Raw genomic sequence first — 27,698 nt, 5'->3', positions numbered from 1 at the left:
TCAGTGAGGTGAGACTATAAATACGAAGATTCCCACTGTAATGTGGGAACTTAAGACATTAAACTACAAGGAGAATCCTCTTCGTCTGATCAGTAAACTGTGTCGGAACAAAGTTGGATTTACATCACCTTTTTAAATGAAGAATTTTGAAAAACATTATGTACATTTGAATGGAATGATTGTATGAATACTATAAATGAATACTCACTCATGAGCTCACCTGAACATTTCAGTGGTCCTCCACAAGTATTGTTAAACTCTAATTAAAATGCTATGACTACACACAGGCATACATTTATTATTTCTATTTTCACATTACTTGCAATAACACAAATGTAGCTAAATGACTGTCAGAACAGAAATCTACAATGAATTTTCATATAAATGACTTTGCAGGCAGGATTCACATTACACAGTCATGAAGGCATGGAAACTCGTATTTTGCAACCTTTGAGCTAGAAAATAAGAATTTCGGTTTTGGGCAATTTAGCAAAACAACTCCATTTGGCACATACTACATCAGTAACACTGGTGAGATGCTGTTGAACAAAAGCTTTACCAACATGCTGGTCTTTTGACAGTGAAAAGAAACATTGCCTTTTCCGCATTACACGGAGTGTGGCTACAGTTAAGTGAAAAGGTGGAGGCCCGAGGGGATCGTCTCAGTGCTGGCTGCTCATACCTTCTGTGTCTTGGCCCCAGCTGTGGGTTAGCAAAGAGAGGATTGCCATTCCAGTCCCCAGCCATCTGACGAGCCACCACCCCCGTCGCATCTTCTGTCAAGCCTTATTGCCTGCCCACCTGGACCAAAAAAAAAAAAAAAAAAAAAAAACAGAGGATTTTTCATTCATGTCTCAGCAAGCCCTCCGGGCCTCACGCATACACAGCTGTGACCAACACACAAGCTCAGACACACATGTACATCTACCTACAGCATTTCATTAGGTCTCCCAATCCAATTTTTCTTAAATATTGTAATCCACTGCATTTAATCTGCATGTGTGCGAATACTTCACGCCTCCTGAAATGCTTGGAATTTCTAAAAATGAAGCAATATTTTGATTCACTATAAATGCAGAATTAAATAGAATTACAGCCTCCATTTAATTTGCATCTTACAGGCCGGGAATTATATTAAAAACCTACAGTTACCAAGTGTAAAATTACTTTGAAGATTAATTTTAGGTGAAACCTTTCCTGACTTTTCCTTGGAGAATTCAGACCAAGTATCACTCACTTTTCTCTTACATAACCAACAATGCATGAATGTTTGGAGAGCGTGATCCGCCTTACGTGGTGCACCCAGGCCAACACTGTGCGTTACCGTTTAGAGAATCTTTACAGCCATGACTGACATGCATCAACACAACAGGTTAGTCATGTGGAGGCAAATATGTGGCTAATCGACTAATTAGCTTGACTGGGTCATGCATAGGGACTACAATGAGAGCCATGTACTTAATTTAGGGGGAATATGCCGAATACCAAACAAGTTTTAATATGCTTAAAAGCACCTGTCTAAGGGCGGGGTGAATACTTTACAAAGACAAGAAGAAGAAAATCTCGGGTGGAATGTTTAACTTCAGTTGTAGCATTGTATCACCAGAAACGCAAACTGCGGCACAGACAGTGTATCAGCGCCATACACTATATTGGCACCTGGACCAAACTGACACACGGGATTTACAGTAAATACACCTATTCAGGCTCTAGTGGAAATTACAAGCAGAGCAGCGCATGCAGATTATATGTTGAGACCTGTCGTGCAACTCGCAGCTTCCACTCCGTGGGAGAGGAAGGCAAAGTGTCAGTACGAGGAATAGAAGGGTTCTATCTGTCTGAGCTATTTGATGTCACACCGTCCTCACAAGGCTTATTCTCAGAGCAGGCGATAAGCTGTGAAATCATCTTTCATAGCATATGCTAAAGGGACAAGGGTGGGGGACTCCCAAGCATCAACACTCTCATATCAAAGCTTGTTTGACAAAAACCAAATCTGTAACTCGCACTATCAGCACCTCTTCATTTGTAACGGTGATTTCTCTCTCTTTTTCTGTTCACTTTTGTCTTGCGCATGTATTTACTTACTTCTGAATCTGTGCTGACACCCAAATATATTTTGTACAACTTCACCCCAACATACCGAAACAGACATTGTGCATGAGCACTCTATGGGCAACAGGAGACAACTGTGTTCTCGTCTCTTACAGTGCAACAACAAGAGTGATTTCACACTGGTTTCCTATTCACTCACTGCCTTCTCATCTCTCTGGCTCCCAGTAGTGTTTCCTTTTGAAGCGGATTATATTTCCCAGATTCGTACAGCTATCGCTTTCTTAAGAGGACCAAGTAAGATTGCTTTGATCCCTTTCACATGAGAAAACTCCAGACCTGCACAAGCAGCCACCCTGAAGAGAGAAATAATTTCTTTCCACAGCTTCCTTCAAATCTACTCTGGGTTGACATGGGAACGCTGTATCTCATTTACATAGACTAACAACAATTCTCCTTCAAACTTAATGAACAGGGAAACTGGAGAGATTGCGGACCAAGTGGTGAAAGGAAAAATGGCCCAAAGCTCAGTTTTTGTAGCAGTCCTTTCATAGTTGCCCATGACTCATATCATGAACACAAATCCATACTTTCAGCAACAACACAAAGCTTTGAGGAGACTCTAAGTTAAATTCCACTCCGCTGTACTTTAATACATAGGACGTCACAGTAATTCAATTGACACTCAAAAATAAGTTAAAACTGGGAAGGAGTGCGTCATTGGGGATAAATTCCATGATAACATTTCAGCATCTTGTGATTCAAGGATCTGAGAGAAGACTAGACCTCTGCAGTTCATCTTGACTCTGTATTCAGGTTTGTAAAATTCATCCTGTGAAACGTTATGCCAATTACAAGTTATTTTAGAGTTAGGGCATTTCTGTTAGCCGTTTATGTGTGCATGTCATTTCTGATATCAAGGCTGATTCAGTGGTGGAAATTCCAGAAGAAAAAGTTGCTAGCCGACCATTGAAAAGAACAAAGAGACATTGAACCCTTTGTCTGCCTCCATAGGAGGATAAAAAATATTTATGGGCCTCAAGGCGCACAGAGGGGTGAAGCCATCTCACTGTGAAAATTAAAAGGTTAAGATCCAAGTAGGGGGCCGGGACCAAGTGTCACTGGATGAGAACTCCCGCACCAACTCAGCCGCCAAGTCCGCCAGCCCTTGGAGGAGGCTGTCGGGAGTGCGTTGCTTAGATAGAGGGAGTGGGGGGACACAAGGTCTGGTCTGGAGCGAGGCCCAGTGAAAGATCCTCAGCAATCTGAACACAAAGAAGAGTGCAGCTGCTCAGGGCTGGCGGGCAGGCACCTATTGTGTTGCATACGCCTATGAAGCATGTGCATTTGCCCGAGTTTGTATAATGAAGGGACTTTGAACAGAGAGGGCAGAGCTGTGGGAGGATGGCTGTACTTCCACCTGCATTTTTTTGTTGTTGTTGCATTTTTCAGAAAACTGCCCCCATTCACTTCAAGTCATTTTGCCCATTAAAAATGCTACATGTCTATGCAGTATCTCTGACATCGTATCTGTTTGGTGACAAACAAAAAAAAAGCTTGAGCTTAAGGGAGAGGACAAGAGAGAGGAGATGGTGTTTAAAATAGTGTGGGGAGAGGTGAATGAAGCAATCGCAGTTATGGATTACAAAGAGAGTGAAGCAGCAGTGCTCTACCCCCTAACTGCAGGGGCTTTGCGCTCACTGAAAGGCAAAAAAAAAAAAGCGTGTCGATGTCTTTCGTCCTCTGTCTGTGCTCCTTTCAATCACCTCTCATCTGGCATCGAGTTCTTTTTCCACCTCTTCCTGTTCGTGTGCGTTCAACACAATATTTAATACTTTTCCACTTCAAGAAAGTAGAGAGGAGTAAAGATAACCACTTAAATATTGAGATTCAGTCACATTAAATACCAAACTGAATTTTGGATGGCTTTGGTCATCAGTGTCAAAAATGTCACAACTCATTTGCTAATTTTGTATCCATCATGTATTGCCTGAAGCAGACAGTATTACTCAATTTCCAATTACTTAATATACCATCCTGAAGCATTTTTTTATGTTCTTTATTATAGGTCAGTCTTTGGAACGGATATGAAAGAGGTGAGAAAATCTCTCAGAAGTGAAAATTCTGGTCTTTCAATTATTAATAAGTCAGTGAACCAGTGAAGATGTTTAGTTCAGGTGTTGTTGAGTTGTTCCACTATTTGTGTCACCACACAGAGGAAATTATATAAACAGCAGAGCATTGTGACCAGCAGGGATTCATCCCCATATCCGTTTCCCTGCTCACAGCAGTACTTTTATTCTCTGGTGCAAAAAGACTGCCTTTGACTCACCATGAATGAAGTAAGAGATCAAATAATTAAGTTAGACCTAGTTTTGCAGAATATAAATATTATAACTGAATAACTTCTATTTAACTTGCACGAAGCAAGTTAACTTTCTCAAGCAAATACTAAAAGACTAAAAAAAAGAGTCTAACTGGTCCTCTACATGTTTGTGTATTATACTCAAGCCACCCTCTTGAAGGTCTCAAAGTCAACTGCATTTTCACTCAGTCTTGTCTTGATCAAAGACCGCTAAAGACCACAATTGTGGGGCAAATAACTAAATTGCCTGTGAATTGATCTATTTGTTAACATTAATACTGTAATTGGATGTAAAACGTACTGCTTCAAATGTAACCAATAACTTGAAATTTCTGGTATTGTTAATGGTTGTCCAAGCTCCAAGAAAGTGAATGCAGTAGACAGCTAAAGAGTGTGTGGCAGTCTGGAAGGTGAAGCCGGCCTGATCCTCTTTAATACGATTTGGCTGACTAAACCACAAAGACTATCTGGAAAACGGCATCCAAAAGAAAAGCCACAGCAGTGTGTAAATTCTACAATGCAAAGCTTACTGAAAAGGGTGGAAACAAGCCAAACTTTTGTCCTAAAGAAAGGTGCTAAGTGGAAGACACAAGGACACAAGCAAAGCTAACGAGCTAATGCTAGCAATCAGCCTCCATATTCCTATCAAAACTCTACAGCAATCTATTCTAACCTCACTCAAAGAGATTTAGCTACCCATGTATACAAGCTGCTGTATGTTTTAGGGTGCTTCCGTTGCTTGCCACCGAGCTCGGTATGCAAACCCATCCATATATATGGGAACAAAAGAGGTGAATGAAAAGGGATTTCTTTTTTCTGTGGGTGTTTTTAAGATAATGTGGACCTTTCAGATCAATGTGAGGAGCACCTATGGTACGCATGTACTACATTTGAACCCAAGTGTGCAGTGTGGGACTTGCACTGGTCTGGTCTTGTTCATGACTCAGTGTCACAATGCCTCGTTTAGTCTCAACCTTAAATCTTGGGCTTGTCTCGGTCTCGATACACTCTGGTCTTGGCCATGACTTGGTCTTGACAACAACACTAAAATCAGCAGCAAAATGTTCCTTTCATGTGATACAGCAGTGCTGCAATGTTGAACTGCTTTTCCTGCTTTACATCCAAATACACCCCGAGTTGCACAAAAATCACTGAACTTGCCAGACGGAGAATGTGCGTCTGTAATGTGACCATTCAAGCATTGAATTAATGACACCTCAATGTTGTTTTCCAGCTGTTACGTGTTGACGTTGCTCCTCCGTGACAGTAGATGATTTTTGAGTGGGTCAGTCTAAGACTACTGTCTGTTAAATATGTAACAGCACAGTCAACCACTGTAGCAGAACAAAATAGGCCTGAGGCAAAAAAAAGCCAAGTTTCACAGACATAATCTGACTGATCTACCACTCCAGCAGTCTCTTATCTTGACTGTATTTTATTACACTCTACAATCACTATGCCATGTGTTTGAAATCCTTTTCACTACATTAACCATAATAGTTCCAGATGGATATGAATCATGATGCAAAGAACCGAGTTTCACCGTTACATTTTACATCAAACTAAACTTTTCATGTGTAATGAAATACTTTTTTTTTTTTTTTTGAATACTGAAAATGACACACATAATTTCCACTCACAGAATCGTACAAACAAATACATGAAATGTCCTTAAATGAACAAGCACGCAAGGGTGACCCAGTAGCTTAATGGTTCAGGCACTGAACACAATTGCTACTTTACCAACCAGAGGACTAGTGACATATTACAACCACACTGTTTCAGTTATTCAGTCTAACCTCCTTCATATCAGTGCGGTGGAAAAATAGGAGTCATATCTGTCTATCTTTCTGCTCAACAGATGTATACAAAACTCACGTTACAAAATATTACTGAACCAAACTTCACTGCAGTAGTTGCTGCTGTTTGATTTGTTGTCCAAATCAATAAGTCTACGCTTCAAAACACAAAGTCTTGCAGTGTTCCTCCTAAGATGTATTAAAGTGAAATTGGTACTTCCATGATTAAAGTGTTTTCAGACACTGTTGCAAAGAGTTCAAGTGAGTTTGAAATTCCAAGTAATTCAGAGTGCCTCATATCCTACCTGGTGAAATCCACCATTCCTCACAAGATTTGCCATCCTCATCAATCTCAATCAATCAGCTCCCTCCCCTTGGTGCAGGTAATAAAACTTGCGAACTCATCAGTGTAACAAAAACACCAAATTGCATCTTAAGCAGCTCCCCCTTATCTCCATTTGCAGTACAGAGCAATGTCATCCAATTCACCAAGTGACCAGATGAAAAACAATGTACTGTAAATTATGCAAACATCAAAGTCATAAACCCAGGGGCTTCATAAATTAGATTTCATCAGACATGATTTTACTGAATAGTGCCGGAGTCTGTAAATAAACTATAGCACAAGAAGTATTTGTTTAATCACAATGTTTACAACATCCCACTTAGAATGATAATAGCAGCAGACTGTCTTGTCATATTTAAATATAATACAATCATTGGAGACATGCCTGGTCCTTTGACAGGTACATGGAGAGCAATAATGTTTTAATGTATATAGCCAATAATGGTCAATACATAAAATGTTTTAATGATTCTAAAACTAAAGCAGAACAACAGCAAAGAGCAAAGAAAGAATGCAAAATGAACAAGATAAATGAGTAGAGACAGGTTAAAAAAAAAAAAAAAGGTTGATTATTTCGTTAGATTAAAGGTTTGATTGGCCGTATGCAGCGGCACTGCATTCTTTCCATACAGCAAGAAACATTGTCTGAGTGTAGCTTCAGATAGCTCAGTCAAATTTTATGGAAAAAAAAAACCTTATCAACCCTACCTCGCATTCCCAGGAGACTCAACTTCAACTAACCTCACCCAGTGTCCACTTGTGCAACATTTTTTACATATTTTATACATTCAGACTCTCTCCTGTTCAGACTAACTGGCAGAGAGCCACCAATATATTATGCATAATTCCATATGTCCAAGAAAGAAGCATTTCCTTTTCCTACAGATCTACTTTCTGTAAAATAAGTGCATACGTCATCTGTTGTTGTGATGATGTGACTTTCCCAATCAACACACGACTGGATATCTCCTTAGAAAGCTTTGACGTTGGAAAATGCATAACTGATGCAGAAGAGGGTCATTTTAGTTGCAAATCATCAATATCATTTAAAAAAAAAAATTACCTTCTATTCTATTTCTGGGCACTGCATTTGTGACTGAATTTATCATTTACTCACAAATATATAAATAATTAAACACCAATTAATATATTTAATAAAATGTGTCAAATATTCATGTAAATTACACACTCCATCACTTTTTAATGGAACCATACTGCATTCTGTGACACCATTACAATTATCTTCTCAAAATAAATCAGTTTCACTACAGTATACCTGCTAATTGTTTTCTCCAGTAATCAACGTTTTGATCTATAAAATGCCAGAAAATTGTGTCGCATGCATCCGAGTTCTCCACAGTCAAATGAGAAGCCTTTTGAGAAACACAAAACAAAAATATATTCAGCTCTCAGTTACATAAAACAAAACAAATCCTCAAATTAGAGGAGCCAGAACTTCAGTACAATGTATGGAATTTTTGCTGAAAAATGACAAAACAATTCATCTGCTATCAGGTGCAGAATAGTTGCAGATTATCTCTCTGTTTAACAATTATTTCACGGTTTTTTTCCCCATCTCTATAGAACACAAAATTTAAATTTAAAAAAAGGATTTGGGGTCCAGTGGACGACCCACTGAGCTACAATCACCATCATCAGAGCACCAAACACCAAACGGTGAGTAAACCTGAACTGGAAACGAGCCACAAAGTGCATCACTTATTACAGGAAATGACCAAATAGCCTCAACGGGTAACATCACGGGTATGTATGTGATGTCTCACCTGACACTGCAAGTTGATCTAAAGTTGGCCGCAGCCACAAAATCCAGCATGTAATATAGCTGTCACAGTAATGCAACACCAACAGCTCAATTCGAGAGTGCAACTCAAAACGAGAAGATGTAAATGTATCTGATACCACTTTCAGCAAGGTCACTCAGAGACACACGTGCATGTGAAAAAAAATCCACAAAAACCAAACAACAGAAATGATAATTATAGCAAATTTGAGATTTGTGTGATTAGGTGTGCGAGACCAGTGCAGTGCTATTTATTACTCACTGCGAGATGTAATCAGTGGCAGCAAAGGAGCACCGATGCTCTAATGACAGGAGTGATTAGCCGTGGCTAACAGACTGGCCTGCACATAGCTCACTCCCAGCTACAGATAGCATTCAAACACCAAACGGAGAGAGATCAGGCCAAACATCCAGGCAAGCAGCCGGTGCTGAAGCCTTATCTCTCTCTCTCTCTCCTCCTCCTCTGTGTTTATCTGCACAACCCACACCAGTTCATAGATATAGAGACAATTCATTAACTGATTATAGTAGGGTATTTGATCACTGAGACAAGGAGACTTTTGAGAGGACACTGTAACTCACGCTCTGAACCGTTGGGCCAAACACTCCCCCCCCACACAAATTTAAGTGCATCAGGCAGTTTACTATGAGAGCGAATGGCTTTAAATCAACTTGACATCAGTAAACTGCACAAATTTACGAATCCAGTTGTTTAGTCATGTTTGAAGCAAAGAAAACCGAAGGCATGAAGAAGAGAAAAAAAGATTCACTTCCCTTTGAATGGAGCTCACCATCTAGAAAACAGCTTTTTAATTTGCTCCTAAAGTCACAGCGAAATAACAAATGGCTTTTACTCCTCATTACTTTTTCCATTTTCCATGCCATCATGCCACCTATTTAAATGCCACAAATCAAATACATGTTCCATCCAAATCTCAGTTTTACTTACCACGGTGCATCCCTAATAGTTTATTTTATGTCATAAAAGTAAGGCCCAAACTGCTTATTAATAATGTATTTGAGCAAAATCTGCTTTAGTTACACCAATCATGCACATATCAGAGCTGTTTTAAGCTTTTGAAGGATTACTTGCTACATTATAACCATCTCTTATCTTTCATTACAGTATGAGAAATTAGGATGTCCTCAAAATGCTGTTTACTGACAATTTAAATTTTAAACTTATTGCCTCATGAGGGCAAAGAGATAGAAAAACAGAATAAGAGCTAAGCGACATAGCAACATAATCACTTAGTATTGCAATTATGGCTGTCATTACTAAAATGATGCATCCATCTTTGTGAAAATGATTGTATTAGTGGACTACAGAACCCATCACTGTTCTATAATAAGCAATTAAAGTATTGTTTGCTCCATTATATATGTTAAACAGAGGTTGTCAAAATAAGGGTTTTCTACATGAAATCAGACGAAGTAGTTTATACATTTCAGCAATGAAAAAAAAAGCTGCTGCTGTTTAGAGAGTATGCACCAAAGTCCGGGAGTGTGATAATAGTTTGGTCTGGACTTACAGATACCAAACAGGTAAATTCCAAAATTAATCAGTATTCACATCATCAATATCGATTGCATTTGCATTGTAGGTTTTCGTATCCGGCCGCAGTAAACACCGATTGCATTGCGCTAAAACTTAAATTTGGTTCAGTCACCAACTCTGCAGGTGCTTCCCCCTGCAGGATGATGCAACTGCTGTTATGACATGAGCGATTCCTGTGTGAGTGTTCATCGTATGTGCGTGGCTGCGGGAGAGAGTAGCCCTCAGTGCGAGCAGTGATCTCAGTGTGCCCTTGACACACAAATGAAAAGCTGCTAATGCAGTTATTGTTCATTCGGTTTCCCTAATTATGTAACTTTGTTCCCTCCCACCTGTGACAGGGAGTGTGTTCTATCAGTCTCCCTGTGAAGAAACGTGCTGAGCTTGACGGGTGCTAATGCTAAACACGGACTAAAAGGCTGGGATGTTTAGCCTGGGTATTTTGGCTGCAGAGAATGACCCTAATGGAAAATGTACAAACACCATTATGTGCTTTTGCGGTGTTGGAAGCAGCAAATGAAAGATTTAATGTGGGCCTCAAGTGCTCTCATGATTATTGTGATGGGCTGGGGTGGTCTGAATATGATAAACCCAACGCACCTGTTTATGCAATGTACTTTCACAGATAAAAATATAACTTGTTCCAAGTACAAGTAGCAAGAGGAAAGAGGAAACAGTGCTCCGATGTTTGTCAGGACTGGAATAATAGCAGTGGCGACTCTCTTATTAAATATGTAAAGATGAGATGATGATGAACCGTATTAAAAAATATGAGAAATCTGATGGTTAGCCACACAGACAAATCATATAACCACTGCAGTCTAGAAACTGTTCCTTTTTGCAATATTTAAAACTCATAGTCTGACTAGTTTGCACTAAACATGTCTAAATCTTGTTTGGCAAACTATTTCATTATTTTTTTTTAAATAGCACTACTACCAGAGCCCTGCTTACTGAGTGACAAATTACATTAAACTTCCTATTGTTGATTCCCAATTAAAAAACTCCCTCTAGTGCGCTGATGGAAAGCTTTTAATTTTAAGAAGTGGATTAGACACACACCTCATCTTAGGAATGAAAATAACATCCAAACAGAAATTCGGTTAGAAGCTGCAAAATTGAATTTGGAGATAGAGGTGTGAATCTTCCCTGGCCTCATGTAATTAAACTCTATGATGATTCACCTGTCAATGATTCGACTGTACAATGCAACAAGATGCAATTTAAAAGGGGGAGAGTGTGACTGAGGTTTTCATAGCGGCAGCTTACAGATTTCCCCTAAATGCTTCACATGTAGACTATCTGTAGATGCTACAATTCACAGATGTCCCAGTAGACTATAACTTGGCAGCTGTGGACAGAGAAGTCTCTAGTCCCCATGCAGCTCAAACAGGTTTGTGAGAAATTCTATATGGTTTATGACAAAAAAGGTTTTCTTGATTAAGATTTACACGCGTTCAAACCAAGTGATTCTATCTACCTGGGACAGTGTTAATCTACTCGGCGAAGCAGAGTCCATGTATGGCAAATGCTGGGCTCAAATTTGATGTGTTTATGTGCTTTCAATGTGTATATGCATTGTGATGCATTTTAGAATCAAGAAATATCTACACCTGTACTTGGAGAGAATTTTTAAAACAGTGCTTTCGCCCTAGTGATGAAAACAGTCACGTGTGTATCGAGTCAATTTTGCTTAAGACAAAGCTTTAGGTTAAAGGAGGACACTGTCCCAGGATTGCACCAATTGTTCACGCAGACAGTACTACAACAGCTTGGGTCAAATATGTAGTGTAGTATTCACTACTATACCTGACTCATTGTGACAACATTAACTCTGATGAGATACAGCCAAAGAAATGACCAGGTCACACTGTTTTATTGATTAAAGCTATAGGGTCAAGGATGCAATCACACATTATTGTACATTTTGATACAAGCTATCACACACTATAGAGTAGGAAAACACACGATAAGCAGTAATGGGCTGCTGGCATTTAAACTACTCTATTATTTCATGTCAGGGGAGACTGATGGCTGCAGGACATGAGGGAGCAGTTCAAGAGGAAGCAAGACAAAGTCAGCCTCACATTGATATGTGAAAGATTCCTCATCATAATCACTTCCTTCCCGTTTCCCATTGGATGACCCGTAAGAGCAAGTTCAAAAGTAAACGAATATGCAGGGCAGTAAGTAAGTATTCAGCTGTGTCTAATGTCAACAGAGCCCGGTGGTCCACTAAACCTCTCATTTTCTAATTCAGGGCGGGAGAGGCACAGATCTCAGAGGTTCTAATCCCTCTGCTTTAGTCATCTCATGACCACGCTCTAAATCTCTAAACCCTCGCTGAGCTCAGTCCATGAGGGTACCACAACCACTCTGCAACTGCTTAGCATCAACAATGTCCTATCCATGTCACAAGGCGCACTGCTCTGCACAATAGGAACCACTTACCCACATGGTCTTAAGCACACGTGGCTGATACCAGACAAAAGAATGATTCTGACGTTTTCTAAATCTTTCACGTCAGTGGGTGACTTTCACCCGTGCTTATCACAGCATGGTTGTGATTGTCACCGGGTTTGTCTCAAAGCTTTGACAAGTAATGGAATGGCTAATCCTTACACAGAAAAATGTAAACCTAAAGGCAATGTTTGAATTAGGTCATATGTATTTAACAAGATCAATAATATGGTCAAATAAATATAAAGAGATATTTCAGTAAATTGGACACTGGATTTTGCTTCGGAAACCTTGCATGATGAAATTAGTTTAAGGAAGAGTTCAGAGGATTTGAACAATACAGATTGCTACTGCATGCCTGTGATGCATGCCTGTAATGCGGACTTCAATAAACTGATGAAAATACTGCATCTTATTTTTCTATTGGTCTTCCAAGGTCAGTTCAAAAATCTACATTTGGCAGCTGCATATTCCATATGATCTCAGAGATTTAACATCTCAACTCGTATTATTACTATTGTAAAGAAGTTTCATATAGACATTGAACTTTAGCAAGATGTGCAAAATAATGCATACATTTTAACTTTTAAAAGCAGACTTTAGTGCCACCACACAATGCAATCTGCTCACCTTTGTAACTTCCTGTGACTACTTCAAATGCGTCAAAGGATTCTGTCTTGGCTGGTATAAAAGAAAAACCCTAAACATGGATAGAAATCTATGACACAAAGCAAGGAACAAGGAAAATCCGCTGCTTGGAGTGACCCAGTCAAAGCCCAGACCTGAACCCAGTAAATGACCCAAAGACACCTGTTCACACCAAACAAACAAAAAACAACCTGGGGTTATTGTAGCTTATCTTCTTTTCGTGCTAGACCTTTCTGAGCTCAGCTTTTAGGAGATCGGCGACATGACAAAATGGTGGCGGTGGACTTGGAGCCGATTCACTCTTTGTGGCTGTTTCTCAAACTGAAGCCAAACTCGTTTAATATTAGACAGCTAGCCACATAGAACATTTTTAATATGCTGTACCACTCTTAGCAAGCTGTGATCACAAGATTGTTTGCCTCGGATGCTTTTCCCATGATAGTTTTCTTTCTTTTCTCTTTTGGTGGCCTAATTTTACTTTTTCATTGCTTCAAAGTTCATCTTGACATATATTTTTGTTTATTTTGTTGCTTAAAACAAGCTAATGAAAATAATTATGCAATGAAAGGGAATGTAAATCATTCCAGGGGTGCATAAATATACTTATTAACATGGTGTCAATTATAATGTTACGCTCTAGACCTTCATGGTGAGAAAAATGGCAGAGAAACTTTTGGAAAGTCCTCCACTGCAGCGCACCACAGGGTTTAAAGCATGGCTCAAGGGAATTTCTGCAGCGCTGACAGGAACCACAGATGTAATGCCAGCCACCCTCTAGTCAACAACTCACAGCTGGAACACACCCAGTCTGACTAAAGTCACAATAAACAAATAAATAATGCAAATGCCCTGAATTCCAACTTTCAAAAAGGGTTTCTATTGTTCAACTTGTCATAGACTGAAATCCAAATGAAACAAAAGATAAAAACGAATACAATGCTAATTATAATTATAATAATAATAATAATAATAATAATTGGTGACAGGCCAAGAGACTGGTACTCCACTGGCAACTAAAAGCATTAAAAGCAAAGGGCTCTTAACAGATGTTGACTAAGTATTTACAATATACAGAGAATGATATCTCACCCTTCATTGACTTTCCTGCTTGACTTCTGTGTGACAGCTGCATCTCCTCTAAGCTTATGAATCGTGACTTATTTTTCCAGCACATCTTGTGTTCATTTCTAGTTTTATTTAGGAGAAGAAAAGTGGATTTGTAGCCTGGATACTACCTCTATTTAAGTTATCACTATGTAATTGCAAAGGTAAGATGAGGGAACAGAACTAACACCTGCGACTCACGGGCTAAATATGGAAATATAATATTTGTGTATCAATGTTTAATTCATTTTCTGGGACATAAGTGGAATGGCAAGAACAAACTTGAGACAAACCCAAAATTGACCGTAACGATGACAGCTGTAGCAGAGATGAAAGTGAAAAACAGTGATGAGAGGGTAGAGCTACCGACAACAAACTGAAAGGAGAAAAATAAAATTTCACCACCCAATAATTGCATGATTGTATTAAAACAGATGTTGGCAAATTACATGGCCAGCCCTTGATTCAGAAATCAGATTGTCTGTCAATCTCCTGCAGCCACACCAGTGTCTTTGGCTCATTTCCATGCACCATGTTATACTTGTTTACTACTAATAGTTTCCATTCGCACACTCCATTTCCATCCCGCTACGGGTGGTGGAGATGAAATAAGTAGTTTACCGCCTCTGATATCTGACACTGAGCTGCTGATCTGATAATGGTGGTCTTGCTGTGCTATACCTGCTCTTCCCCACATGGAAACAGAGAGGTTGACAGCAAATCATAACACAGGCTTACAACCCACAGCATCTCCTGTTAATCTGTGAAATAACATCACTGGAAACGGAAACACCTGGAGGAAGGTGAAAAGGAAGAAAAAAAAAAACAATCCACAATAGCTCCTGTTTCCGCTTCCTCTCACTGTGCACTTGGGCCCAAATCATTTCAGGCATCACTACCCACGAGTCTCTTATCAAATAATATTGAAATGGTTGCCCTGAGGTGTCCATTGTGCATATGCATATAGTCATATTTGCTGAATGATAAGTAAGTTATGATAGTAGCGCGCTGTGGGGAAAATATTCTTTATCCTATGATGAAATCCCATTTTAATAACTAAGTGCCTCTTCAATTTGTGAAAGCTTTAATATTTAGATTGTGATGTTTTAAAGTTTCCAGGTAATATTTAGACAAACTTAAATCTCTTCTAACAAACATTTTTATATAAACAATTAATCTAATGACTGTCCGTCTTGGAAAGGGAATGTTCATACTGATCAACTCACTGAGAATCATTACACAACTCTGCAGTACCACTCAGCTTTAAATGTGCTCATATCATCTTATTGCTCATCATTTTACTTTTGAAAAGGAATTTTCCTTTAATATTTGATTCCTCTAGGCAAAGAAAGAAGGCACATGGGCAAATACTATAAAATGCAAAGGCTTTTAAGACTATGGAAGGAGAAAGTCTGGTGTTCCAAGATTAACCAGGTTTCAAAGATGAGAACGACAATGAGAATTTCTTTGCCACACAACCTTTCAGTTTTGGCTCACTCATGCTCTCATTGATGTTGCTTAAAGATGCATCACGTAGCTAATGTTGGTTTATAAAGATGTGTGTAGCAAGATGTGTAAATAGGAAAATGTTTCGTAGCACATTTTCCATAACTTTATAAGGTGATATGTCAGTGTTGCAGCTTATGAGCCCCACAAGCTACTAGATTTAAATGACTTCCTTTCGATAAACCTCTGTCTTCACTAAAAACAAACGCGATTCAATGATAATATTTGAAATAAACTCCATTTAAAAAGGATGAATTTTGTCTGCGTAGCCTCATATTGAGCTTTCACTCTATGCCAACAACGTCAATTGATGTCCAAAAACTCTTCAAAACTCATCAGTGTATCATACAGTCCTTGATAACTCCTAACACATACTTTAAGTCAATCCCAAATACAGTATGAGGTCTAAATACCCTCTTGTGCACCAAATCTATAGCAGATATAGGCCCCAACAAGTTTTAACTCCTTACGTGAACTGTTTTAAAGATTTACTTCTTCAGTAGGAACCATGGGGCTCAGAATTGAGTACCACAGACAGATCACATAGTCGGACAAAGACATTGTTGGAAATGGTCTTCATTATGATCTGCCAAAACCCCTATGATATTGTCAGCGTCTTCCTTTAACTAAAGGTGGCTTGTGTTGCACATTTTAGCATAAGACATCATGATAAGCCTAAAATGAGAGCCATTTTCTACCTTCATTTCTCAAGGGCTGTAAAATTAGTGCAGTCTTATTTGTTACCGCACCAGAATGCATTTTGTGTGAGGCGCTGATGCAACAGACAAGATTGGATCATTAGTCAGTCATGGGAGTGTTGCAGCCCTTCTTAATTACCATTTTATCACACACGCGCGCACACACACACACATCTGCCTGGTGTGAGTAATAAAGAGGTGAAGACTAAATTAATTCAAACTGCTCACCCGAAGTGATCTGAGGATGAGGTGCCTTCAGCTGTGTTACTGTGGACTGCTGAGCATTACTGTGTGATTCTGTATTGATAGATAATGCTGAGACAAAGCAACGTGGGAAGCCATCCAGTTCTTTATAATGCTACATTTAGTTGAAGCCGATTAGTTGTGGGATGATTAGTTTGAGTTTGACTGCCACCTGTATGCACCACACCCTCCAGCTTTCCTCATCCTTCGGTATGAACAAGACACCATTACTTCAAAGGATAATTCACCACTGCCTAATCTATCCCCTCTGGTTCACTTCAGTTACCAGAGTATTTTATAACCTCTTTCGTTCACTCTCTTAATACTTAAAGAGAAGCTGCCCTAAGCTGCCTGTCCTCCATCATAACAATAAAGAAGGTATATACCTTTTAACAGTCCTGAAGCTCAGACCAGAGGTACAGACCTCATTTCTAACAGCAACCACCAAAACTGAACTGAAGAAGTAACTTTACCTGCATTTCCCCCTTTTGCCTCCAAACACTAGCCTATAGAGAACCTCGAAAAGGATATTACACACCTATTTCACGTTCCCCGACGCATGCCTTGGTGGGAATTCTGAAAATAACTCAAAACCTGACAAACCTAAATGTTACAGAAACCAAGTCAAAATGTTAATACTTTTTATAGCTCTAACAGATGTTCTTCAGTCATGCATAGTTTTAAAGATGATGGGACAGTGTTCTTTGACAGAAAATTCATCAACACCTATTTTGGTAATCATCTCACATTCCATCACAATAATGATATATTCAATGTAAGAGTAGAAAATGAATTCAAGAAACTGTTTATGGATAAAAAATAAAAAAAATACACAATTAAAATGTCTCCTATTTGACAGTTCAGTGAATTAAAAGCAACGCGTACTATAGATCTCAGACGTCACAGAAAATATGAAACCACTTCACTACACTCTGGTTGGTTGAGTATCCGAAACAGCATCCAGGGGCCCGAATCTTTCTTTCTGGTGTATGAGTGCACACTATTTAACCTCTCTTACATAGCCCATGGCTATATACAGTGCATAATGTGACTCCCTATAGGGCCTACCCACTCACAGCATTCACAGGTGCTTCATTGGAACAACATGCACGACTATGTGGGGGTGCTCTTCTAAGACACCTAACAAACTTAATTTTTTTTTCAAACCTCTGCTGCCTCTTCAGATCCTGTCACATTCTTATGTAAAAGGACAGAAATACTTTTGACAGTTATGTGACAGATGCCAATATGTGGAGCAAAACAAGAGCGCACAGAAGTTCACATATGGAGAAGAGACTATTTGAAATTGAATGTCTACCATTCAGGTGCAGGTGTCTAAATATTGATCTGCTTAGCAATGCCTGGTAATTAAGGAGACTGAAGCATTTAAACAAACACTAGGCTACTAAAATAAAAACTCTCCACACATTACACCCTTACTTTTGATTATTTATCTATAAAGATATCTACAGCTAAAAGGATCAGTTTGGACGCATTGCTCAAGAGTAACATTAAAGCAGTCTGACAGAAATTAACTCAAGGTCCACTTGTTGCTATTTTATATTGAGTCAGTAAAAAGCAATGGATGGCACTCAAGTTAAGATGTTTCCTCCAAGGAAACATTTTTACTGAAGTAACAAATATAATATCAATGAGCTCCATTACATTGAGTGTCACAATAAATTCCCTTGAAGTGCAGCCGTCATTCATTTGAACCATTATGCCTGCGCTTTTGCTGCTATACGATATCAGAAATGTGTGCCAAAGAAAAGGTGTACTCAATAGTTCCATATTGCACGATTTTAGTTTTCACACAAAATGTCTTCAAAAATGATGCAAGTACGAGGCCATAATCATTCACGTTCTATTCAGCTTGGCTGAACAGGCAGGGGATGTTTTGTTAATAGGAAAATTAAGTCTAAAAGTAGCTGGACGAGAGAAGTCAACTCATGTTGAGTTATATCGTTGCAGGCTTCCAGTGCCTTTTGTGGTACGCTGAAAATTTGCTTTCAAAAGGGAAGACGTTCTGTAATCATTTGCGTCACTAAGGTTTCTAAACACTTCAATTGTAGACGTCAGGGCCAAATCAATCTCGTTACATCTCCATAGAAGTACTCGTGTGAGCCAGTGAATAGACTGCGTGAGAGAGTGAATGAAGTTTTGAGAGAGTACGCATTTTCTCCTGCAGCGCGTCAGGCTACTACTCACACACCGCGGGGGAAGTTATTGCCTGACGAAATGCTCTTATTGACATGCATATGAGGCGATACAAAAGTCAGCTAATAAGAAATGCAGCTGTCGAATTGAAACACTCGTCGAGGCTTCCTTAATAGGATAAATTAACGACTATTTCGGAAATCAGTCATTGAAATATTATTTAGGACTGCGGCAGCGTGGTCTGTCGGACCAAACATTTTACAGTTAACCGCAGGCATTAATGGCATATCATAATCCAAGTGAGAGCCGGTGCCTCGAGTGTCTGAAAACTTCACCCTCCATATATTAGCGGCACAGATCCGGGCAGAGTTGAGGTGGACGACTGCGACTTGCCAATATTGGGCTTTACTCATTTCACAGCAGGGAATCAACACGATACGGTTGCAAGCGTCCCGAACCGATTCCGCGGTCACACACACACACACACACAACATTACGCAGTGTGAGCAGTGGGCTATACGCGTGCGTATCGCAACGCCCATGTGATAATTAAGGCGCCTAAAACATAACGACACCCGTCCACAAACGTAAAAGAAATCATCTTACCATGCTTTAGTTTCAGAAGTACTCTACAATCCTTTTAGTCCGAGCAAAGGAGCCACAAATAGCGGCTGGCAGTGCAGCTGCAGTCTCCTCACACGGGCACATCAGCACTCGGCTACCCCGGTGTCTTTAGCCCGACACAGCAAGAGACAGCAACACTCCACCGGAGGGCTGGAGCCTAATGCGAGATAACTGCATGGAGCAGCCCGGCTTAAGTCTCTCTCGCTTTCTCTCGCTCTCTCTCCCTCTCTCTCTCTCTCTCTCTGGTCATGACGTGAGAAGCAGGTAATCTGATTACACCGGTCATGAAAGGTGAGAGCGGCTAAAGCTCTGTTGCCCCTCCTCCCACCATATCTGCTTGATATGCACCTGGCCAACTCAGATCTCTTCTCCCAGAGCAAGATAGATTATATGCAACAGGATTTCCTGCAATGTGTCTCTGCGAGAAAAAAAAAAAAAAAAAAAAAGAAGAAAGGATAAAAGTCACCAAACCCACTCATTAAGGTCTAACTAATCCATAACATATTACATTGTGTGGACTCCTGTGCCACTCTGTCAGTTAACCTGTAGTTTCTGAAGGTCAACAGTACTGTCATCTGTCGATCGTTTTAGAGTTAAATCCATTCTGTCCGCACCAATTGGAGTGGAGCTGAGAAATAATACCACGGCAGTCAGATAGCTATGATTCAGCTGTCACTTTGCAACAATCACTGGACTTTTCTTCCCCACAGTTTAACCAAGAAGGAAAAGCCTTCCATCAATACTCTAATTAGCCGCTGTGCTGAATAAATCCCTACTACAGGTTGCAGCGAAATCCAACAAAATTGCTTTGGCATGTGAGACATAGCTAATGTCAACAGCAGTAAATTACCAGACAATACCTCTGAAAATAAAAAAATGACCTTTCTCAAACAGCAGATGCAATTTGTTTAGATCTGAACAGCTTGCTAGTATCTATTAAGGCATTTAATAAACACACACACACACACACACACACACACACACACACACACACACACACACACACACACACACACACACACACACACACACACACACACACACACACACACACACACACACACACACACACACACACACACAGAGGGGACACGTAATAAACTTAAATGACATTCAAGAAAGGAGCTTCACAGCCATGTAATCCCCAAAAATTCAACTGGCAATCTTTAGTTCACGGATGATCACAATCAGTAATGATGAAATGTAACCCCACATAAATAAGTGAATATAAGGGGGTATTTCTGCATCGACTTCAGACTGGTGTGGCTAAAAAATGGAAAAGAATGCACACCAAATCTAAACCATAAATTTCAGGTTCAATTTATGAACAGATAGAAAGCACTGTAACAATTATTTTATATAACTAAATCAATAACTCAGTTTAAAACATGACCAGCATTGTTGAATAAATTGTATTTGATAGCTGCATACCATCCTACAAAAAAGGTTTAGAAACACTGCTCTTTATATATGTATAATTCTTTAAATATAATTCAGATGCTCAGGAGATGCTTATTTTCGACTCATTGGGAATACTAAAAATCCCACCATACAGGCTAATTTACTCTCCATTTCAGCTTCATACTGCATCTTCATTGAATTAATGTGCTTATAGTTTTCTTCACCATGTATAATTAAGGACTATAGGCTCATTAAGGTTTATTATATCAGGTTGTTTTAAAGACAGGTAGCTTTATAACATGTACCTTTCCAAGAGAAGGCAGCTCTTTTATTTAATTATTGTTGGGTCATTTGTAATTTCAAAGACAGGCAGCACATTTTTAAATGATACATTAGGCCCATTATTAGGACGCAAGACAGGACAAGATAATTGCATGTTTACTCTATTGTTGTGCTTTCAAATGACAAACTATAATTTATATTAAAAAAAAACAACCTCTTACTGGCATGTATAGGGCCTGGATGAGCATAAGGAGCTAATCCGGGTTAAGTCAGCACTACCTCCACTTGGCCAAGCTTGTTTTGGTTATGGGGAAAGCTCTGAACAAAAGCTCTCTAATAATCAGTCCCTGCCACGGGGCCAATTCCCCCTCTCATCTTGCCTCTGTTGCTCCAGAGAAAACGAGGGTTCAGGGTTCAGGCAGGAGTGAAGACACTCCACAGAGAGAGGTGATTAAGGGATATTCTGCTGTTTGGAAAAATTCAAGTCTTAGCACCCCTATGAAGCCATTTTAGTAAGAAATAACCAAACCAACATCATATATATAAGTCTGCGCATGTATGTGGGTTCTGTGTATTATACTACACACTATATATGAATGTATGTGTCTTTGCAAGCAACTTGTCTTATTGGGTTTCATAACTATCAATTACAAGGCCTTTCACTCTTCATTATTCTATTATTCATAATATCACTCTTCAAATATCTGCAGTGTGTGTGCCCATGCATGCTTATAATGTTATAAATAAAAAGGGGTATGGAAACAATGGTTTTTTTTTCATTAGATGGGATCAGTTTCTGTGGTTTGAGCCGGACAAGTAATACATAATTCAGCTAAATATTGCAAAGCTTTTGCTATTTAAAACAAATCACTCCAAAATACTTTTAACCAGGAGCAGTTAAGTTTGACTTTGAGGTGTCGTGTATTCTTCTGAGACTGCTCGGAGTTGTGTCTATGGCTCCTTGCTGTGCGAACAGGGGAGCCAGAGGGTCCCTTTATGAATGGTGTACACTGCTTGTTTGTATTCAGCTGAGGTTTCAATCACTATGCAGGCAATCCCTCTTTAGGGAAATCCCTATTACTGATGCATTAATACAGCACCTTCAGCCATTTCTTTAAAGCTCAAGAAATTGATTTTGCCTAACAGATGTAAACTACCATAAGTGACAGACAGCAACGATTCAATTATTGTCAATGAATGCCTTCTTTTCTTCTTTTTTTTTTTTTTTACATTTGGGGGGGTGCAGAAAATGCCTATCATCCTTTTTTGGGTGGAAGGTGCGTTATTTATTGAATTACAACAACCCATTTAAAATGATTTGGAGTCACTGAATGTTTGAATACGAGTTATTTTCAAAGAGCAACTGGATGTTTATAGATTTGGATATGTGGTTTTGGGTAAGTGGTTGCACACCACATATCAATTTAGTCCACCAATATGAAATTAAAAAAGACATCTAGTCCATATCAAATATGGAAAGTGCAAATAAACTGTTGTTTCGTTCCTTATTTGTGTTCCAGTGAAATGGAGGTGTGTGCACTTCTTTGGAGCTCATTAAATCAATAGCACAATAAATCATTCAGTGGCTCAGAAAAAGTGGTCAGAAGCAAACGAACACTATTCGTTGGATGCGTTCTTGTTGCAATTTCTTTGATATTGCTTTCCCTATTTAAGGTGGACTCCTTAAAGCATATTGTGAAACCTTGTTGAAAACTAATCAAAGCAGCAGCCATGATGCTACAAGCCTTGTCAGTAAAAAAAAATCAAGAGCTAGAAGATACTGACAGTACAAAAATGCAAGCTCCATTTTGAATATTGTTTCTCACTCGGGACAAATGGAGCAATTCTTCTTGTTGAAGCCCCATTTCCCTGGACTCTGTATGTACTCAACTGCTCAGTCCCCAAATCCTCTGTCTGTGAGCTCTCTGTAGGCGATCCCATGAGAGTGTGCGCACGTGGGTGGAAGTGCAAGTACACCCAAATACACAGATGAATAAAGATCTGAAGCTGCAAAACAGATGAGAGGCTCAAATGTTACCCCTGTAACTGAACAGCAATAAACACACAGTGTATCAGTTATTCTGTGATTTGAGGGTCAAAACACAACTACCGAAAAATAAACTTTCCTCTCCTCTAGGGACGAGTGAGTACAGCATTATCTGTATCGGTATCTGTTAAACCAACTAAATGATCTGTAACCGTATCCGTACTCGGATGGGGCGGGCCTTATACCGGAAGTGGGACTAGCCAGAAGTTGTTCATTTAAGCCTGATCATTAACCTTGTTTTATTATTTTATTAAATAAACTGAAGGTGGGAAGCTGGGTGATTTATGCAGACAGTTCACATTGAAATATGTATTCTGCCTTCAGCCACTATATTCTCGCTGAAAGCGGTTGGCTGAGTGAAGATATCTTAACGAGAAAGGCGCGAGCCGATGGAACAAAAGGAAACAACCGGCAGAAGAAGAAAGCAATGAGTCACGAGCTGTAACTTGCGACTTGTCCGGTAAGGGCAAAGTCCTCCATGTAATTCAGCTGAAGATATTTCAGCCGATGCCAGAAGTGAACCAGAAGAGTCGTGAGTTGTTTCTGATCGCTGTGGAGACTGAACAAGCTGACAGAGCGTCTCTCAGCAGAGCATCACTCTTTTAGAAGCCCACATCAGCACGGATACCGACAAACATTACTCGGATGATACTCGTACTCGTCAAAAGTACATTATCCGTACCGGATACTCATTTCACCCCAGTACTCGTCTCATTCCTACTCTCCTCTCTCTTGTTGTACCTGCACTGCACCAAGTACCACACGTTAAAATATGAGAGGACAGCTTACAGTCAGACGTGCTGATGTGTGACACCATGTGTGAAAAAAAAAATCCTTGGTACGATTGGGATGACTTGCTTTCCGAGCACAGGATGGTGCAATGGCAAATTCTGTCTCTTCTTCTCCCAGTACATTTTCTGGAGCAATGTGAACTGGACTTCATAATGCAGTTCCCAAAAGAGCACCAACCGGCATTTACTTAGCTGCCACTCACGCGACTTCACAGACAGAAAATATGGAAAGATTTTCTTCAGCTAAAACTTTAGAACTGTCTTCTGGACAAGGTCCCTAATTAACGCCAAAGAAATATCAGAGCTCAAACCAACTTTTCCACAAAACTTAATACATAAATAAATGAATGGTTTGTATGAGGTTTTTAGCTAAACATGGGTACACTGATGAGTACAGCAGTCAGCCTACCACACAGTGAAGTTATTAGTGCTGTCCATGGTGCTGAAAAAAAAAGCCTTCTCTGTAGCACAAAAGCTCTCCAGCTGTTGCTCTTTCTACCATTAGTCTTCATTAGCACATGAATTATTGCTTTAATAGTTTATTGCTATGAATAAAATTGATTTATCTCCGAGAAGTAAAATATATATTTTTTTCCATGGAATGCAGTTGATGAGTCAGTATTTGGAGTTGTGAAGCTGTTGAAAGAATGATGGGTTGTCAGTTCAGACGGCCAAAAGGTGGGTTCAGAGAGTTTCCAGGGTTGAGTAAGCCAGCCTTTTAAGGGAACAAAGACAGACAGGCCCGCGCACAAAACACACATGATTCTGCTCAGGGCACCCTTTTTTCTGTCTTCAACTTTGGTTTGTTCTGGCTGCACGCTTTACACTAGCCCCCACCCAACCCACAAGAAAAATTGAAATTGGCTGAGCGCAAATGCCGAAGGGTGTCTGAGTCGAATAAGTGTCAAGGGACGTTCATAGTTTGGCACTGACAGCTTGTGTGATATTGAGAGGTCAGTGCAACTGAGACAGCGGGTAAGCAACAAGAGGGGGGGAACCAGAGGCGGGGAAGGGAGGTCAGAGACAGCAACAAGACAGGGTGTGTGTTTTCGTGTGTGTCGGTGTGTGCGGGGAGAGGGAGGGGGGGGGGGGGGGGGGTTATAAATGTACTTCTCATTCCCAGAGACAATAACAGCAGGAAAACATAAATACAATCAACTCTGTCCTTCTGTCAGTCCAAATAAACTTTCAGATGAGTGAGAATGAATTGAAAAGAAAGCTGCCACGACCACTACAAAACCATTGTTGATAATCTGAAATAAAGGATGAGGTTAAGGCCAAAGCAACACAACTGACTCACTAGTGTAGAGTACACAGAATATCCATGAGCTGTAGTCTGCACAGGCCGTGGATTTAAAAAGAACTAACTTGTTTGCTCAAAATACCATATCATGGTATTTTCCTGCTCCTCACAGAGGTGGTAAATATGCAATCAAAGAATGCGAATTCCAATCCAAGAGCAAGTCTAACAATGTCCTATTCAACTGAGCTCAAAGTGCAGAATTATGCAAAATATCTAACTGCTCCAAGATTTGAGCCACTGTGCAAGCATTTATAGTGCAGACCTTGAGTTGATATATATTTTATTGCTGTCGGAGTTTTCTGCATGAGAAATCATCCTTGGTGTGAAAAGGCTTTTAGTGGGGTAAACTGTATGGACATGCAAAAAAACATCAGGTCAATCATCACTAAAAAACAAAAGCAATTTGAGAAAAAAAAATACTTTTCACGTATATCCTTGCATGGGAACTCATTTTATTGGACACTTGGGAGCCATGGAAACAAGCTGTGACCAATACTGACATGTCATATCACTCTTTCATATGCAACAATTACAGACAATATTAATATTCATTCAGAGTCTGCTTTTAGCTCTGTCTTGGTCGCCACCTACACCTGAGGGAAACATCTGGCTCTTTAGCTGCTAAATGCTCCACTGTATGTCCACCAACTAGTACCGAACTAGACGGGTAGCGCACAGTGGTTTTATCAGAGCTTTAACGTTAACAACAGCTGCCTGTCGTAAAATAGGTGACGCAGTGAACTTGGTGAGTGAATCAAAGCATAAAGCTAAAACCATGAGCAGAAAAGAGTTGAAACAACTATTGGAATGGCAGAGTTGGGGGAAAATGTATATATCTTTTCCACATAGGAACACCATACACCAGTAATAAGCAAACTGGTTGCAACTGAAATGAAAACGACATGGTTATTTCTGTAATACTTGTAAAAAAAAATTTAAATTTTAGTGCCCTGCAGCTGTGTGACAGGAGACACTCATGAGACATGTCTGACATGGGCATAGAAGCTAAAGGGGTTAGATAATTGGATCACACTGGGACAAAAGCACGAGCATCAAATCTGTTACAAGGCATCCCAGAGGCAAAAAAAAAACCAAGACTGAGGGCTGTGATGAAAATGTTCCCTCTAAATGTTTTTTTTCCCCTCTCTTGCCTTTTCTTCTCCTCTTCAGAGTGGACCACAGTAACCTTGGGAAGTGAGCTCTTTTGACAGCTCCCACAGGTTATTACTTTTACGACCAGAGGCAACCAGACCTCCAGAGAGTCCATTAGCACCTGGAAAAGCAGTTGACCTCTTCAACTGGCAAGCAGTTTTAAACTGGACTTCATCAAATCAAATGCTTATTACTTATCAAAACCTGACAAACAAGTTTTTTTGTTTAATTAGGTGAGCCATTTCTGTGGACACTAATTGGTGTCAGAGCTTGTTTACAGAGATGGAATTGTATTTTTTTTTTTTTTTTTAATCACTCAGTGCAAATCAATACAATGTGACGATGCACTGTTTTGATTAAAGGAGTATACAAGATTAAGGCCTGGCTAGTGTTTAAAAAGAAAACTAAAACATGAATAATAAAATTAATTTTGTATAAATTCTCAGTTAGGTTTTAATCATATATATATATATATATATATATCAATCATTAAAATTACTTTTATAATATTCAGTTTTGTGTGGAAGGATGACTGACACATGAAAACAGACAGACTTTTAGTTTTTTACATTGTGTGAGACTTTACTCTTCACTCTCTTGCACCATTTATTGTCCATCTCTCCTCCCATCTACCAAATTCTGAGTCTTGTTCTGTCTTTATCTCTCTCTTTTGGATCGCCATTCCTTGTGTCTGGAACTACAGATAAGACACAGGAAATTACGTACGTAGATGCCATTAGCAGATAAGGTCTAGATGGGGCTGAGATAAAAAAAAACTTTCAAGCAGATACAAAGAGGAAGAGAGAGGCAACAAAAGCTATAAACCTTCTCCGCAGTGAAACATGCCCTCGGCCTTTGTGCCTAGTAGGCAGATGTCTGATTACACCTTAGTGTGTTTGTACAGTATGAGAAAAATGATTGGCGAACAGCCTCTCTCGAATCAAAAGAGACCTCCAGATTAATTGAATTTAGTTAATTGTGCTCTCTAGGCTTTAGCACACACCCTTTTTATAAAATAATTCTGTCATTTCAACCTGCGAACACCCCGGGTGGCGTGTAAGCGTATGGATATAAATGCATGTGCATGAGGAATAATATGCAGTTTCTGACATTTATAAATGCCTTTCACACAAGCAATCAGACAGCAGTGACGTGACAAAGACTAGAATTAAAGGTGGTGGAGTGAGTCCAATTTCAAGAGCTCCACAACATGCAGAATACTCTGGCGACAGAACGGGACTGGAGACAGACAGCTGTCAGACAAACGACATGTGAAGTGCCGTAGAGTTCGGCCCTAATCAAAGCTTTGGGCTCACCAGCAACGACTCCATGTTATTACTTGTCAGATTTTGTGTGTCCTGAAT

At 39.6% G+C, this 27,698-nt stretch overlaps 1 protein-coding gene across 1 annotated transcript in view; it reads right to left on the bottom strand.

The window, feature by feature from the left end:
- Positions 1–27,698, bottom strand: part of LOC138617639 (protocadherin-15-like) — a 193,697-nt gene that overhangs the window by 132,799 nt on the left and 33,200 nt on the right. Inside the window, exon 3 of the mRNA XM_069692788.1 lies at positions 683–801. Coding sequence (XP_069548889.1) covers positions 683–773 — 91 coding nt within the window. The 5' untranslated portion in view covers positions 774–801. The remainder of the gene's footprint in view (positions 1–682; positions 802–27,698) is intronic.

Source organism: Brachyistius frenatus, unplaced genomic scaffold (genome assembly GCF_029030835.1).
Source record: "Brachyistius frenatus isolate BFR_SWC_R1_liver_20210118 unplaced genomic scaffold, ASM2903083v1 Contig_13, whole genome shotgun sequence".
NCBI classification, from domain to species: domain Eukaryota; kingdom Metazoa; phylum Chordata; class Actinopteri; family Embiotocidae; genus Brachyistius; species Brachyistius frenatus.
This window is presented reverse-complemented; position numbering and strand designations above follow the sequence as displayed.